We start from the raw sequence: 14,765 nt of genomic DNA on the forward strand, positions 1-14,765 counted from the left end.
CATGTATACATGTTTAGTGGTGCTTTGACTTTTCTGCATGCTGGCTATTTAATGTTGGCTAATTTACTTTCTTAATGCGCATTCCTGGTATTACGTGCACAATTTCTCAGTCCACACTGAGCTCAAGAAAACTTTCTCCACTCAGTGACATACTACAAAATTCGAAGATCCTCTGTAAAGGGTGACACGGAGCTCCGCCCACAACTTATGACATCATGCATTTGTATCAGGTGCAAAATAGAGGACTATTAGTTTTAACCAACAGGTGCCAGTGGTGCAACAATTAACTGCAAACTCTAGGAATGCTTACTTTTATGATCCAATCCATTCCCAATAGATAAAATCAAATCATGTACCACTTTTTTTAAAAGGCATAGTTCACCAAAAAATTAGCTGACAATTTCTGCAGTCTCAGGCCATCCAAGATGTAGATGAATTTGTTTTGTATAGTATAGGATTTGGAGAAATGTAACATTACATCATTTACTCACCAATGGATCCTCTGCAGTGAATGGGTGCCGTCAGAATGAGAGTCCAAACAGCTGATAAAAACATCAGAATAATCCACAAGTAATTCATACCACTCCAGTCCATCAGTTAACATCTTGTGAAGCAAAAAGCTGCATGTTTGTAAGAAACAAAGGTTTTTTTTTTACACAATTTTAGTTTACGAGTCTGTAATCCATAAGAACACTTTCTCCAATGAAAAAAGCCATCTTGCCTGAATCAGGAGAGAAATATGCACAGAAGCGATGGTTAAATGTCGAAAGTTAAACATATTAAATCTGGATTTGTTTCTTACAAACACACGGTATTCCACTTTTCAAGTCATTAATTGATGGACTGGAGTGGTGTGGATTGTGGATTATTGTAATGTTTTTATCAGCTTTTTGGACTCTCATTCTGACGGCACCCATTCACTGCAGAGCATCCATTGGTGAGCAAGTGATTCAATGCTACATTTCTCCAAATACTATGAAGAAACAAACTAATGCATTTTGACAGCAAGACAAAAGTGATTGTATTTTTCCACCAAAAGCCAAACATGATGATTATCATCCATTACCACTGACAGTTTTCCACACATTCCCTGAATCGACAGCTGGGATTTCACAGTAGGGATCCAACACAGTGGCAACCTACAAAACCATTACAAGAGTCGAGATCTCATTCGAAACATTCTCTAGTGGCACATAAAAACCTTATAACACAGTTGTGCACTCAGAAAGTCAAATAACAGAAGAAAGTGCATTTGTGCTGATTTCAGATTTCTTAAACAATCTCCTTGTGACTCTTATTACCGCTGAGGGATTGAGGGGGGTGCTACTATACAGATCTTCATATTTGGCCGTTATTTCTGAGTGTCAAGTGAGTCAATATAGGAAGAATCAGTAAAAATGGATTGGGTGCGTTTTTCCTTTCAGACAGACTGCTTGTTATATATGTATATCCTTTGTCTGACAGCTGTTGTCACACATGGACTCTATTAGTAGGTATATTTGGAGGAATATTCATGTCTAGCAGCTCCAGAAGGACGATTTCGTAGGTGGACAGAAAGACACTGAATGAGCAGTCAGCCTTCAGCAATTAAAACGTCTTTAAACGTTCATGCTTCGAATTGCCATGTCAATCTGTCAATCACAATAAAAAAACAGCACCCATTTAATAAAAGGCCTATATTTCATGAGAGAATATGTGTGGACGCTCAATGGTATAGAACATGTGCTCTGTTCCAAAACTGAAATGGAACCTTAAAAGTCACTGACTTATAAAGCAGGACCGGCAAACAGCCCTTGACGCAATGGATTCAAATGGAGTTTGACGTTAGCATGTTGCTATGCTAAAAACATGATAAGGTGTGTAGGAGGACCAAACGTCTTATTTTTCCTGGACATGTCCTGTTTGGGATTTCTAAATTGCCTATGTCTGGGTTTTGGCTTTGTTTTCCTATTGTTTTCATACTTGCAGAAGATAATGACTGAAAAGTAGTTTGACCAATAGCGTTCCCTCAAGTGAAACTCTCAATTGTGCAGATTCCTATTTAAATGACTGGAAATCACCTGCAAAATTTTGTCAAATAAGTGTGAACATACCTATATACTCTATTGAGCATACACAACACTAAATAATGGGGAAAATAGTATATTTTTAAATTGAGTGAATAATGTCTATTGACACTTTAAATGAAATGTTCAATGAGTGGCGCTAAAATGTTAATGCTCAATTGTGGAAAACATGAGATAAAAATGTTTTTGCTGAAGCAACCATGTTATGTTAACTTGCTTCTACAAGTCTTTGAGATCTTTTATTGTGGTTAACAGGACTCGTACCAGAGCACTTCACATCACAAGTGTTGCTGTACCAGGTGCGCTACAGAGCAAGTTTACTACATAAGAAAAGCCATACATATGAAGCTTTTACATGATTCAAACATCATTATTATTAGTTTACAAATCATGCACTATGGTTATTGTTTTCAGGTGATAACATACTATTGTGCAAGAAACTTCCCTAAAGTAAGACTTTATTAATCGCTATCTGCCATTGTAATCATAATTTGTGTGAAAGGGAATAAAAGTTGTTGGTGTTTCACTGCCACTAGTGTTCACTTCAATTGGAAACTGCAATTAATTGTATGTATGTTTTTGGAGTTTTGCAGAAATGTCACAATGGGCACATTTTTCCATCATTGCACAATTAATATTTATATCACCATAAAGTATCAATTAACCCAAAAAATGTGAAAAATGGAGGTGAAAATTATTGTAATTATGCATACAATGGTTAATTAGCGTAATTAATGCACATACTTAAGCATAAATATGCTGCCTACCATTTGGACCAGCCGTCACACACACCTGTGATGCCTTAAAATGCTGTCTAAGCAGGTTTTGGAAATTATAATATATAAGCTGTGTTTGTAGGCAAAGAGAACAATAAAGAAAAGACATACAACGAAAAGACAGATTGCAAGACAAACTGTGAGACGAATAATGAAATGGGAAAGGACAGAAGTGTAAAACGAGAACACTGGGTGGGTATTTCTCCCATCATCCCCTGCTGACTGTCCCAGCATGAGATCAGAGGGGCCGGGCGGCTCTCAGTCACATATGAAGTAAGCAAACAGCCGGGGAAGTGTGACAGCATGACAGGGACATTTCTCATGGCTGCTGCAGCATACTGCCCTACTGCTGCTCTGCGTGAGGCCTGCAGCTCTGAGAAATGAAGCAGGGACCAGAGACGGCAAGACAAGAGTCTGTGAGGCTCAGCAGACACACTAAAGGTGCACAAAAGAGAGCTTTATTGCTGATCTGAGATCAGTGTGTGGCTGCCATTCATCATATATGACACCCACATGGTGTGCATGATGGTGTGTGTTTATAACAGAAAGATTCTAGAGGGGTTTCAAAAGGTCAGCTTGTTCTGCTTATTGTGAAGAAGATTTTGGACAATTGTGTATGACTCTATGCAAAATCAATAAAACAAATTGATCTAAAAAAACAAAAAAAGAAAAGAAAAGAAATGGTACAACAGTATTACCACCTGGTACCGTTAAAGTACCACGGTATCACCACACTACTTTTTCTGAGGCAATTCTTTCTTCTTGGCAGTAATATGGATGCACACAAATGCAAATGTAGTACGTGTGTGGCGTAAAAAACCCACAGTGATACACCGATTATCCATAATACCTCGCTTTTATCTCTAAATAGATCAGCTTGATATCACTCTTACGCATTAAATAAGAGGATTTGCTCGTTTATCCAAGTGTCAGTGTTTCAGAGCTGCAGCTCAAAGCAAAGATTCTGCCTTCAAGTCACCGTTGTCTGAATGATCATATTTCCGAGATGAGAGCACATGAATGGCACCATAACCCTCGGAAAATGTATTTGTGGCACTGCCAGAAGTTTGCCACGGGGCTTCCTGAATGCTATGCTTTTGTAAGGGAATGTCTTCATTAGCAGTGAGGAAACTGAAGATTTCTGGGGTTTTCTGAGGCAAAATCATACCAGAACCTAATTGGTACTGATGATAAAGAGGTTATATACTGTTGATGAAGAACTCGCAGAAAATCATTCTCTAATGACCATCCTTTGCTCTTCGTTTTGCATTTTGTCTCATTAGCATTAAAAAGTATTTGGCAGTAGGTGGAAAAAAATAGAGAAAGTTCCATTTGGATTCGACCAAAATCATTTTAACGCACATCATGTCGTAATTTATCGTAAGCAGGAACTTCGCAGAAGGTCTTGAAGGCAGCATAAGTGCATTTATGAGGGTTAAAGTCCATTTCACGCTATTTGTCCGAAGTTTGCTTCAGTGCAACAAGGCATTTGCAAAAACAAAAGCCCCGATTAAAGCTGATGACGTGGTTCAGAAGTCAATATTTGCTAATGATGTTTGTAAAAGAACATGATCATTATACATCGTCGGTTAAGCCCTCACCTTTTTCAATTTTCATAACCCTGTTTTATGCTTCAGTGAACCAAACAGGACCAATTATCAAAAACAAACGAAAATACCAGCTTACAGAAATAACGGCTTCAGATATTTTGTCAAATTAAATGCGCTTACGCTGCAGTTTTTGGTTTAAAACGTGCAAAAGCCACTGATGTGTGAAAAGATATCAAGAAGCTCATGAACACAGTTCAATTCTCCATTTTTGATTAAAAAAAAAATGTTTTGTCTTCAACTATTGTGGTCATGCTGTTTTGGCATATAATTAATAGCCTGGCAACACACAAAACGTGTCACTCAATCATCACTTGGACATGCAAATTGGAAATATCACATCCAAAAAGCAGTTCAGATGAGGACTCTGATCATAAATCAAGAAGAGAAACTATAAGAGTCTTGACATGCCTTGCTTTGCCTTTCCTCAGACGTCTTTTGAGAGAAAAAAGAGCTTGAGTCTGATATCTTGATATGGTTATAATCGAAAGCCCCGGGGTATGAATATGAATTTAACGAGCACAAGAGGGAAGAGCTCTCGCCAGCTTGCCGGTCGCCTCTAATCTATTAAGTGTGAAAAAGGTGGGAAAAACTAGGCTGGACTGACTTTTAGGACGCATTGCTGAGGTTTTGTGTTAGGATCAGCTTTTCTTTTGTGTTTTCTATCTGCTTCAGAACATTTCAACCCTAATTCAGGAACACATTCCCAGCTTGTTTGTGTAATACCTTTGGATTAAGTTTGGAGACCAAATGTCCCCAACAACAAAAATAAAATAAAAAAATGACGAGACAAACAAACAAATCAAAATAATTAATTATTAATATCAACCCTAATAAATTTCACCTTTTTGACTTGTTTGTGTAGCACCTTGTTTGTTTGTACTGTACTCAAATGGATGGATGGATGGACAGATAGCTACCAGGATAGATAATGAATGACTGGGGATGGATGGATGGATGGATAGATGGATAGATAGATGATAGAAAGAAAGAAAGAAAGAAAGAAAGAAAGAAAGAAAGCACTCTTGCCACAAAAAGAGATCTCGGCACAGTCTGTAGTGGCTTATTGCTTTAATTGCCTCAATCTGAGAACACGACCATAATGATTTTCATTGAAACACATTAACATGTTCAGGAATGACTGGTCACACTCACCATATTGAGTGACTGTGGCAGAAGTCCAGAGCTGAGATGATCTGTCTGAAGAACTTTCGAGCTTCTTTGGGTGTTAATCGGCCCTTCTTTACCAGATAGTCAAACAGCTCTCCACCCGACACGTGCTCTAAAACCAAATACCTGCAAACAGAAACAAGACCGAGAGAAATAACATTATAGACCCTGACATTATTCTTAATGAAACGGGGAGTTTGTGCAGGACATACAGATGAGCCAGATTTTGTTTTATATAACAGTCGGCATCCTTTTGTGTACGATGAACCATGGCTGAATTTGGAATAGCAGACTTTGCATACTACTTCTTAGATATAAAAATGAACAAAAAATATTAAGGTAGTATGCTAGCATGTTATTCCAAATTCAGGCCATGACATACTTGCAATTGACCTATCGGTAAGCCCCGCCCCCCCTTAGTTACTGTTGCTCACTCGGACAAACAAATGGAGTTGCTAACTGTCTTACAATGACAGCTGTCAGTGTGAAAACCTTGTCACAGGATGTTTTTTTTTTTTTTTTAAATTGGACACAGAAGGACCATCATTCAAGTGGGACTTAAATATGCCATGGAGGGATAGATATTTTTATTTTTTCATATTTTAAAATATACAGGTACATCTCAATAAATTAGAATGTCGTGGAAAAGTTCATTTATTTCAGTAATTCAACTCAAATTGTGAAACTCGTGTATTAAATAAATTCAATGCACACAGACTGAAGTAGTTTAAGTCTTTGGTTCTTTTAATTGTGATGATTTAGGTTCACATTTAACAAAAACCGACCAATTCACTATCTCAACAAATTAGAATACTTCATAAGACCAATAAAAAAAACATTTTTAGTGAATTGTTGGCCTTCTGGAAAGTATGGTCATTTACTGTATATGTACTCAATACTTGGTAGGGGCTCCTTTTGCTTTAATTACTGCCTCAATTCGGCGTGGCATGGAGTCGATCAGTCTGTGGCACTGTTCAGGTGTTATGAGAGCCCAGGTTGCTCTGATAGTGGCCTTCAGCTCATCTGCATCTCTATGGGGTTCAGGTCAGGCGAGTTTGCTGGCCAATCAAGCACAGTAACACTATGGTCATTGAACCAGCTTTTGGTACCTTTGGCAGTGTGGGCAGGTGCCAAGTCCTGCTGGAAAATGAAATCAGCATCTCCATAAAGCTTGTCAGCAGAAGGAAGCATGAAGTGCTCTAAAATTTCCTGGTAGATGGCTGTATTGACTGTGGACTTCAGAAAACACAGTGGACAAACACCAGCAGCCCAAATCATCACAGACTGTGGAAACTTCATACTGGACTTCAAGGTTATTTTCGTAAACAAAAACTAAAACTAAGACTAAAACTATTGATGAAAAAACAATTTTGTAAACTGAAATAAAATAAAAATTTCAAAATATTTGAAAAGCTAAAACGAAACGAAACAAACAACAGTTATTGAAAAACTAACTGAAATAAAATAATAATTAACAAAAATAAATATTAGTTTTCGTAATCATTACCTTGGCGGAAAAAATATATAAGTGACAGTTTAGGGAAATACCTGTCAATGGTGCATCACGCACATGGGGTTATCAGACGGAGAGACGCAAAGCAGTTTAAAACAGTCCTGCACGGGTCCTGTTTGGTAAACGTGCACCAGCAGTACTTAACAGAACACCCGATCCATTATTCTACAGCAGCACTAATATATTTCTGTACCAGACCAGAATTGTTTGACAAAGACCGCGAGTCGCGACCCGAACCGCACCCGCATTAATCTATCAGGTAACTTGGCCTAGCATCTTATGATCACTCTGCCAAACTTTCGAACAAATAAGCATAGGCTACATCACATATACACATGCTTGTAATTCTTCATAAATAAAGAAAAGAACATAGGCTATTCAAATATGAGCCTTTACTGTTAAATCCGATTGCCGTTATTATTGAATTTCATTAGTCCCAGTTATGACTTCTGTGCGGCTGTTCAAGGAAAAGTGAGCAAGACACGACGGTTACAATATCATGATAATGATTAAATAAGAAAAAAGACATAGGCCTATAACCAAATTAGGCTACATTTATTTTAAATATCTCAACACCATTAGATATGACATTAAGCGCAACTTGTGTAGATTTATTTAGTAAAAAGGCTTGACTGCTTCCTTTGATGTATATTTGTATAATTTTACCTTCTAATCAATTTCAGCATGCGTTAATTTTCTGTCGCTAGACTTTAAATTATGCCTACGTCTTTCTTTGACCTTCGCTCTGGAATCGATCTGTTGATTCTGCTAAACTTTAATGAAAACTGAAACTAAAACTGAAACTAAACTATATAAAAACTAAATAAAAATGTGTTCACAAAATAAAAACTAAACTAAAACTAACAAAAATATTAATTAAACTAATAAAAACTAAACTGAATTTTATAGCAAATTTGAAAACGATATTAAAATAAAACGATTTTAAAAATTAAAACTATAATAACCTTGCTGGACTTCAAGCAACATGGATTCTGTGCCTCTCCACTCTTCCTCCAGACTCTGGGACCTTGATTTCCAAATTAAATGCAAAATTTACTTTCATCTGAAAAGAGGACTTTGGACCACTGAGCAACAGTCCAGTTCTTTCTCTCCAAAGCCCAGGTAAGATGCTTCTGATGTTGTCTCTGGTTCAGAAGTGGCTTGGTAGCCCTTTTCCTGAAGACGTCTGAGCTCGGTGACTCTTGATGCACTGACTCCAGCTTCAGTTCTCTCCTTGTGAAGCTCTCACAAGTGTTTGAATCAGCTTTGCTTGACAGTATTCTCAAGCTTGCAGTCATCCCTGTTGCTTGTGCACCTTTTCCTACCCAAATTCTTACTTCCAGTCAACTTTGCATTTAATATGCTTTGATACAGCACTCTGTAAACAGCCACGCCTTTCAGTAATGACCCTCTGTGACTTACCCTCTTTGTGGAGGGTGTCAATGATCGTCTTCTGGATCATTGCCAAGTCAGCAGTCTTCTCCGTTATTGTGGTTTCAAAGAACAAAAGATACCCGGAATTTATACTGTAGGGATGGTCATTAATTGAAACTCAAATGTAAATATTCTAATATTTTGAGATACTGATTTTTGACTTTCATGAGCTGTAAGCTCTAATCATCAAAATTAAACAAAAAAAGCTTTTGAAATGTTTTACTTTACATGCAATGAATCTAAAATATATGAAAGTTTCACTTTTTGAAATAACTTACAAGAAAAAACTTTTCACGACATTCTAATTTATTGAGATGCACCCGTGTATGTAAAAATACAGATCACAAAACAAACGGGAGAAGCCTCATGTTACGATTGTCATGATCGCAATGACAACATCCTGGATCAACACCATTCATGTACTGCAGTGTAAGATTAAATTAATGTACATTTAGCCAGTTTAATATGGAGAGGCACTAAAATGTTGACCTTCGTTTATGTGTTTTTGACCTACACTGTAAATGACGTGAGAACAGTCCGCTATTTAGGTCTGTATGTTAGCATGGACTCACTAACTTTAACGTTATCTAGTTTTAACCAGAGATACCTTGCTGAAACACAAGACGACATTAACGTTCTGCTTGAACAGATGAAAATTGAGAGTACGGCAACCAGAAAATGAAAATTGGGATTTTGCTTTGTTTTGTTTGGGTTCAGGAAATTGAATGAAGTATAAAGTATAAAGTATAATAAGTACCCCAGGCACTTTGTTTTATTATTTTTGTAGCATAAACACCATCAAACCGATGAAAGATTTTGGATTTTCCAATGTTTCTCTATGGCGCTGAAACCTAAAGATGTCCGAGTTCCGGTTCGTGTGCAACTGATACTCAACTGCCATTGGTTCATCTGCTTTCGAGGAGAGGGGCTTACCGACAGGTCAATTGTTAGTCAGTGGCAGTTGGTATAGAAGTGCAACTGTTGGGTTTCGGTGGTAAAAAAAAAAACTTTTGTTTTTACAAAATTTTGTACGATAATTTATAAACCTTTAAAGAAAGACCTACTGTAAGCTATGAGGTTGTAATCGATAGTATATGCTTTTTTTTTTTTCAGCCATCAGGCCGCATTATTTAAACATGTTTTTAAATAATCACATTCAATAGCAGAATTCCTAGTGTAAAACTACATTACCCATAATTCTGCTGAGGAATTCCACCAATCAGTGAATTGCAACAAGCAAAATGAGCCAAAAGATCTCTTTTAACTCCCTTTAAGCACAAATTATGTAATGTGGCTCTATCCAAAATCACATACTTCCCTACTATTAGGCAAAAAAAACAGTGCACATTTCATGGACACTTAACTATCAAATTAGGCCACGAGCGAGGATTTGCAGTAAATCAAGCAACTGACTAATGTAGATTACATTCATAGTCAATAGTGTACATTCTCCATCATTTGTTGTAGTTCTTTCCCTCGTGGACAAAAATCTGATTGGGCAGAAATCTGGACTAGACCATGAGTCGTCAATATTTTAGGTACATTTTTAAACATTTCGGTTTGTAAACATTTAGGAGAACACTAGCATGTAAAGTGAATAGCATCAAAGCTAACAAATATGGATTTCATGAAGTCTATACAGAAACCTCATTAACAGAAATAATGCTTTCCTCAAGACGCTCTTCAAAGTATCTATTAAAATCTCAACAAGAATAAACAATTTCATCATCTTAGTATGGGAGATTTTCATTTAAACAAGCAAACAAAAAGTGATTCTCTTTGGTTGAAGGTTGTACTACGCTGAGAAATACTGGACTGACAGCATCCGTTCTACAGCGGCCGAGCAGCGAGAACTGAGAGCATACAATGGAAGGTGAATGTGAAGATAAAAGGGATACCAGCAAGTAAACACGATAAAACTTTCAGTGAGTTTTAGTTTTGTTAAGTCTCCTTGACGATAACGTGCTGTTATGGTTTGAAATTAGGCTGTTTCTGAAAGATGTTCTTGTCAGGGAAAGTTTGGAGGACTAGAGCGACTGAACGAACCGTGCATTTTAAGTTTCTGTGGAGAAACTGTCTTCAAATACAAACACTCACACACTTCGAGTCAAAAGAAGTGAGTCAGTGTCATAAACAATAATTAAACAACATTTGAGCATGTGTGTGTAACTCTTCCAAACCAAAACAATAGCCAGAGAGTGGTTTGTATCTGTGTTCAGATGCTGACAGCTTGGTGTCATACTTGGTTAGATTTACCTCCACTCGATTCTTTCTTTTTGCAACTAAACTGAATCTCAAGCCATTAAATTTACCACTCTGTTTCATCACTTTCAATGCATTTTCTAATGCTCAAACAATACAAATGCAGGTTTGAGGTTGCTTTTACACAATAGCTCAATACACAAGTTAATGCTGAGATTTTAGACATACTGTATATTGTGATTCATTTTGTCTTTTTTGCTCCATTAGCAAAATTAGTTCTAACTGAAGCAACAACGATCAACCGCAGCTGCTCCAAGCAATGCATAAGAGGTGTTTTCAATCATTGTTTGAACAAATTGATTGAATGATTCAGTGAATCATTTGGCGCCACCTACTGACGTAACCTGATATAGTCACTGAAAAGAAATGTTAAAAACACAACACCGTGTTATATAGCAAATAATGACTGTCATATTTATATACCATGTTTTAAGCATAGTAAAAACAATAAACATGGTAAAATAGTGCAGTATTACCGTGATAAGTGATGTGAATTATAAAACCCGTAGAGTGCTTCACAACTGACAAAATACATAGAAGCGACAAGGTAAACAGAATCAAACATCACGATTTGTAGTGTAAGATTACTTTTACATAAAAGCGCAAATTAATAAAGAGAATCATATTGGCTTTTTTTTTTTTTGCCCCATTAGCAAAATAGGTCTAAAAGAAGTCACAACAATCATCCAAAGCGTCTCTAAATAACACAGTAGAAGTGATTCAGCACTTAAAGTTCCCCTATTATGGGTTATGAAAGGTTCATATTTTGATTTTGGGAGTCCTCAACAACAGGTTGACATGCATGGAAGGTCAAAAAAAACACTTTCATTGTCTTATAATATGCAATTATTTTTACTTTACTTGCTCAACGACTCCCAAATGATTCGTTCAACGACTCAATTTTCTAAACCCCTGCTTTGCGTGACGCTAATCAGCGGTGATTGGTCCGATTGGTCTCATTTTCATTTCATCATTCCTGTAATGCCTGATAAAGCAGCGTTTGTGAGCACAGTGCTGCTTTGTGTACAGCGTTACCGGGGAAACAGCTATTGGCAAAGACTGAATTTGCAGTTTCATTCAGATCAACCGTGAAAAGACCAACAAGTGGGCGGGCAATATGCGAATGTTTCATGTTGACGTCAACATGAAACGGCTTGGGATTCGTTTTAAAAACGACTCGTTTCAATGATTCAGGCAATAACTTTATACACGGTGCACTTTCAGATTTAAAAATTTTGCAGGATGTTTTCATTCACTTAGAGCTGTGTTACACACTGCATGAAAGGTAATTTTCAAAAAACCATAATAGGGGCACTTTACTGAATCAGTGTTTGAACAAATTTGTTGAGTGAATGATTCAATTAATCACTTGTCGCCACTTAGTGAAAGTCACAGAAAGAAGTAATAACACCATGACTGTGTTATATAGTGTAGAATGAGTCGTAGTCATATACCATGGTATGAATGGTAAACATAGTAAAAAAGTACATATTACCATGATACCAAGTGATGTAATAAAATATGTATAAAACTAATGCGGTGCTACAAAACTGAAGCAAATATAAAGAAGTGAGTGATGAGGTAAACATAACTCATTTTTATGAAGATTTGTTGATGCCAAAAAATGCTAAGTGAATTATCATGGTGTTTACATGAAGGATGACTCGTGGCCCCATTAGCAGCTCTCAAACTGCTGTAACTAACAGGCTGCTTCACACTTTCATCATTAAGAGTGTTTTAGCACCAGCAGAATCACTCTCTTACAAAACCTTTTAAGATCAAACACATTTACACTTGCATTTCCACCAAACGTTTAGGCTATAGACACCAAACTTTGTTTGTTTTTGCTCTACACTCACATTTTGGTTTGCAATCCTAATCATATTTCATATTTATTAAATAATTATTTATTAATAATATCTTTATAGATTTGGCTAATTATATATTTATTAACAATGTCTATAAAGATACTGAATACTACAAATTAATACAGAAATAAGCACAGCAATATTCCATAAAGATTCTTATACTTACAAATATTTCTTATTTTCGTAGACGTCGTGCAACTTTAATACATGTGGATGTTCTATTAGCTTCAAGATAGCGATCTCTCGCTCCACCTGTGGAGAAATAAGAGATAAAGATATTGAATTCACAGCACATATAATTCAACTATGTAAGCAACAATACTAATCAAATAAAACATGTAACATTTTATTTATTCATTTATCTATCTTTCATAAATTAATACTGACAAAATGGGTACTTTAACTACACATTGTCATACAAACAATCAGTAGTTAGATATAAGATCAAGCTGCATATTTATATGTTTGTATGTTTTTGATTCACTAAAAGGAATTGACTCATAAGATTAATTTATTCATGAATCGGACTGCACTGTGGTGCATTTCCCAAAAGCATCATTAGCTAACTATATAGTCGCAAGTTCCATTGAACTTGGTCATGACGAAACTTGCAACCATAGTTACTTTTGGGAAACCCCTGGTCGCATTTTATGTTTTTGATTCACTACAAAGAATCGACTCATTAGAGTCATTCATTCAGGAATCAAACTGTACTGATCACATTTTATGTTTTTGATTCACTAAAAATAAGACTCATTAGAGTCATTTATTCTGGAATTGGACTACACTAGCTGCACTGTATGTTTCTGATTCACTAAAAGAACCGACTCATTGGTCTCACTGTTCGGGCAGTGTATGTTTTTGATTCACTAAAAAGAATCAACTCATCAGAGTCAGTCATTCAGGAATGGGACTGTACTAGTCGAGTTGTATGCTTTTAATTCACTAAAAAGAATTGGCTCATTGCAGTCATCAATTTGTAAATCAGACTGTACTGGTCGTGTTTTATGTTTCTGGTTCACTAAAACAAACCTACTCCTTGGAGTCATGAATAAGAAATTCCGATTCACTAAAAGAACCAACTTAAACAGTTGTTAACAAAAAAAGAACCAACTCAGAGTCATTTGTGTGAGAATTGAACTACACGGCTGTGTTTTGCGTGAATCATTTAACCCTAGCTAGACGGTTTGGCCAAGCCAAATAGACAACATTTTTGAGATTTGGACCGAGTGACCTTCAATATGTCACTGCAACTGCAATGTTTGAACTGATACCGCAGTATTTGGGACCTGAGAGCAGCCAAATTGCAACTTATCCTCCATCAGACGGCTGAGAGGTTTCATAAATGTAAAATGAAAAATAATGACAGATCAGCAACAAAACCCTCAAGTTCAGATGCCCATGTCAAGTAGAGCAAACCTTTGCAGAATTCTTCAGGAACATAAGCATCCTTGTCAGTCTATTCAATAGACTATGCTTATAAATTGATTCCCACATGCACAAGATAAACATATTTTCTCATTGAATCAAGCTTAAGACGACTTATAAGACGAGTCTACATGAAAGATCTCTCTGACCTGACAGGGAACCACAGGAAATCTTAAAATCACAAGCACTTCGCAAAGAACTGAGCTCATAAGTCACAGACCGAACCTAAGATTGTGCCAGTTGTAAGCAAGACAATCGTGTTTGATTTACATCAATGTCTTCTGGAATATTCCTAGCATGCACACCTGCCACTGCAGATCAGAGCAGGGGATGGGGACATAGACGATATTTCCCGAACCCACGTGACCTTAATGTTCCACAGCAGCACTTTGATCTGGCCTCTCAAAACCTCCTGAATTACTTACGCTCATCCAAACTCACTACACTCCAGTAAAGACCGCTCATGTGACTCGAGTCAGTGGTCCCCAATGCTTTGAACTCTGTGGAGTCAGCCTTCAAGCTTCAGTTGTAACTCTGCAGCTTGACTTTGACCCGGTTTGCTGTTGACCTTTGAAATCACAGCCAATGATATACAGAAAATTCACATCATGTATCATACATGACACAACGAAAGCCATTCA

General features: G+C 36.8%; 1 protein-coding gene across 1 annotated transcript in view; it reads right to left on the reverse strand.

Annotated features, from left to right (window-relative positions):
- The window catches only part of brsk2a (BR serine/threonine kinase 2a), a 223,527-nt gene that overhangs the window by 67,998 nt on the left and 140,764 nt on the right, over positions 1–14,765 (reverse strand). The window contains 2 exon segments of the mRNA XM_058766524.1: positions 5,605–5,745; positions 12,863–12,948. Of these exon segments, the coding sequence (XP_058622507.1) occupies positions 5,605–5,745; positions 12,863–12,948 (227 nt within the window).

Source organism: Onychostoma macrolepis, chromosome 25 (genome assembly GCF_012432095.1).
Source record: "Onychostoma macrolepis isolate SWU-2019 chromosome 25, ASM1243209v1, whole genome shotgun sequence".
Classification (NCBI taxonomy): Eukaryota; Metazoa; Chordata; class Actinopteri; order Cypriniformes; family Cyprinidae; genus Onychostoma; species Onychostoma macrolepis.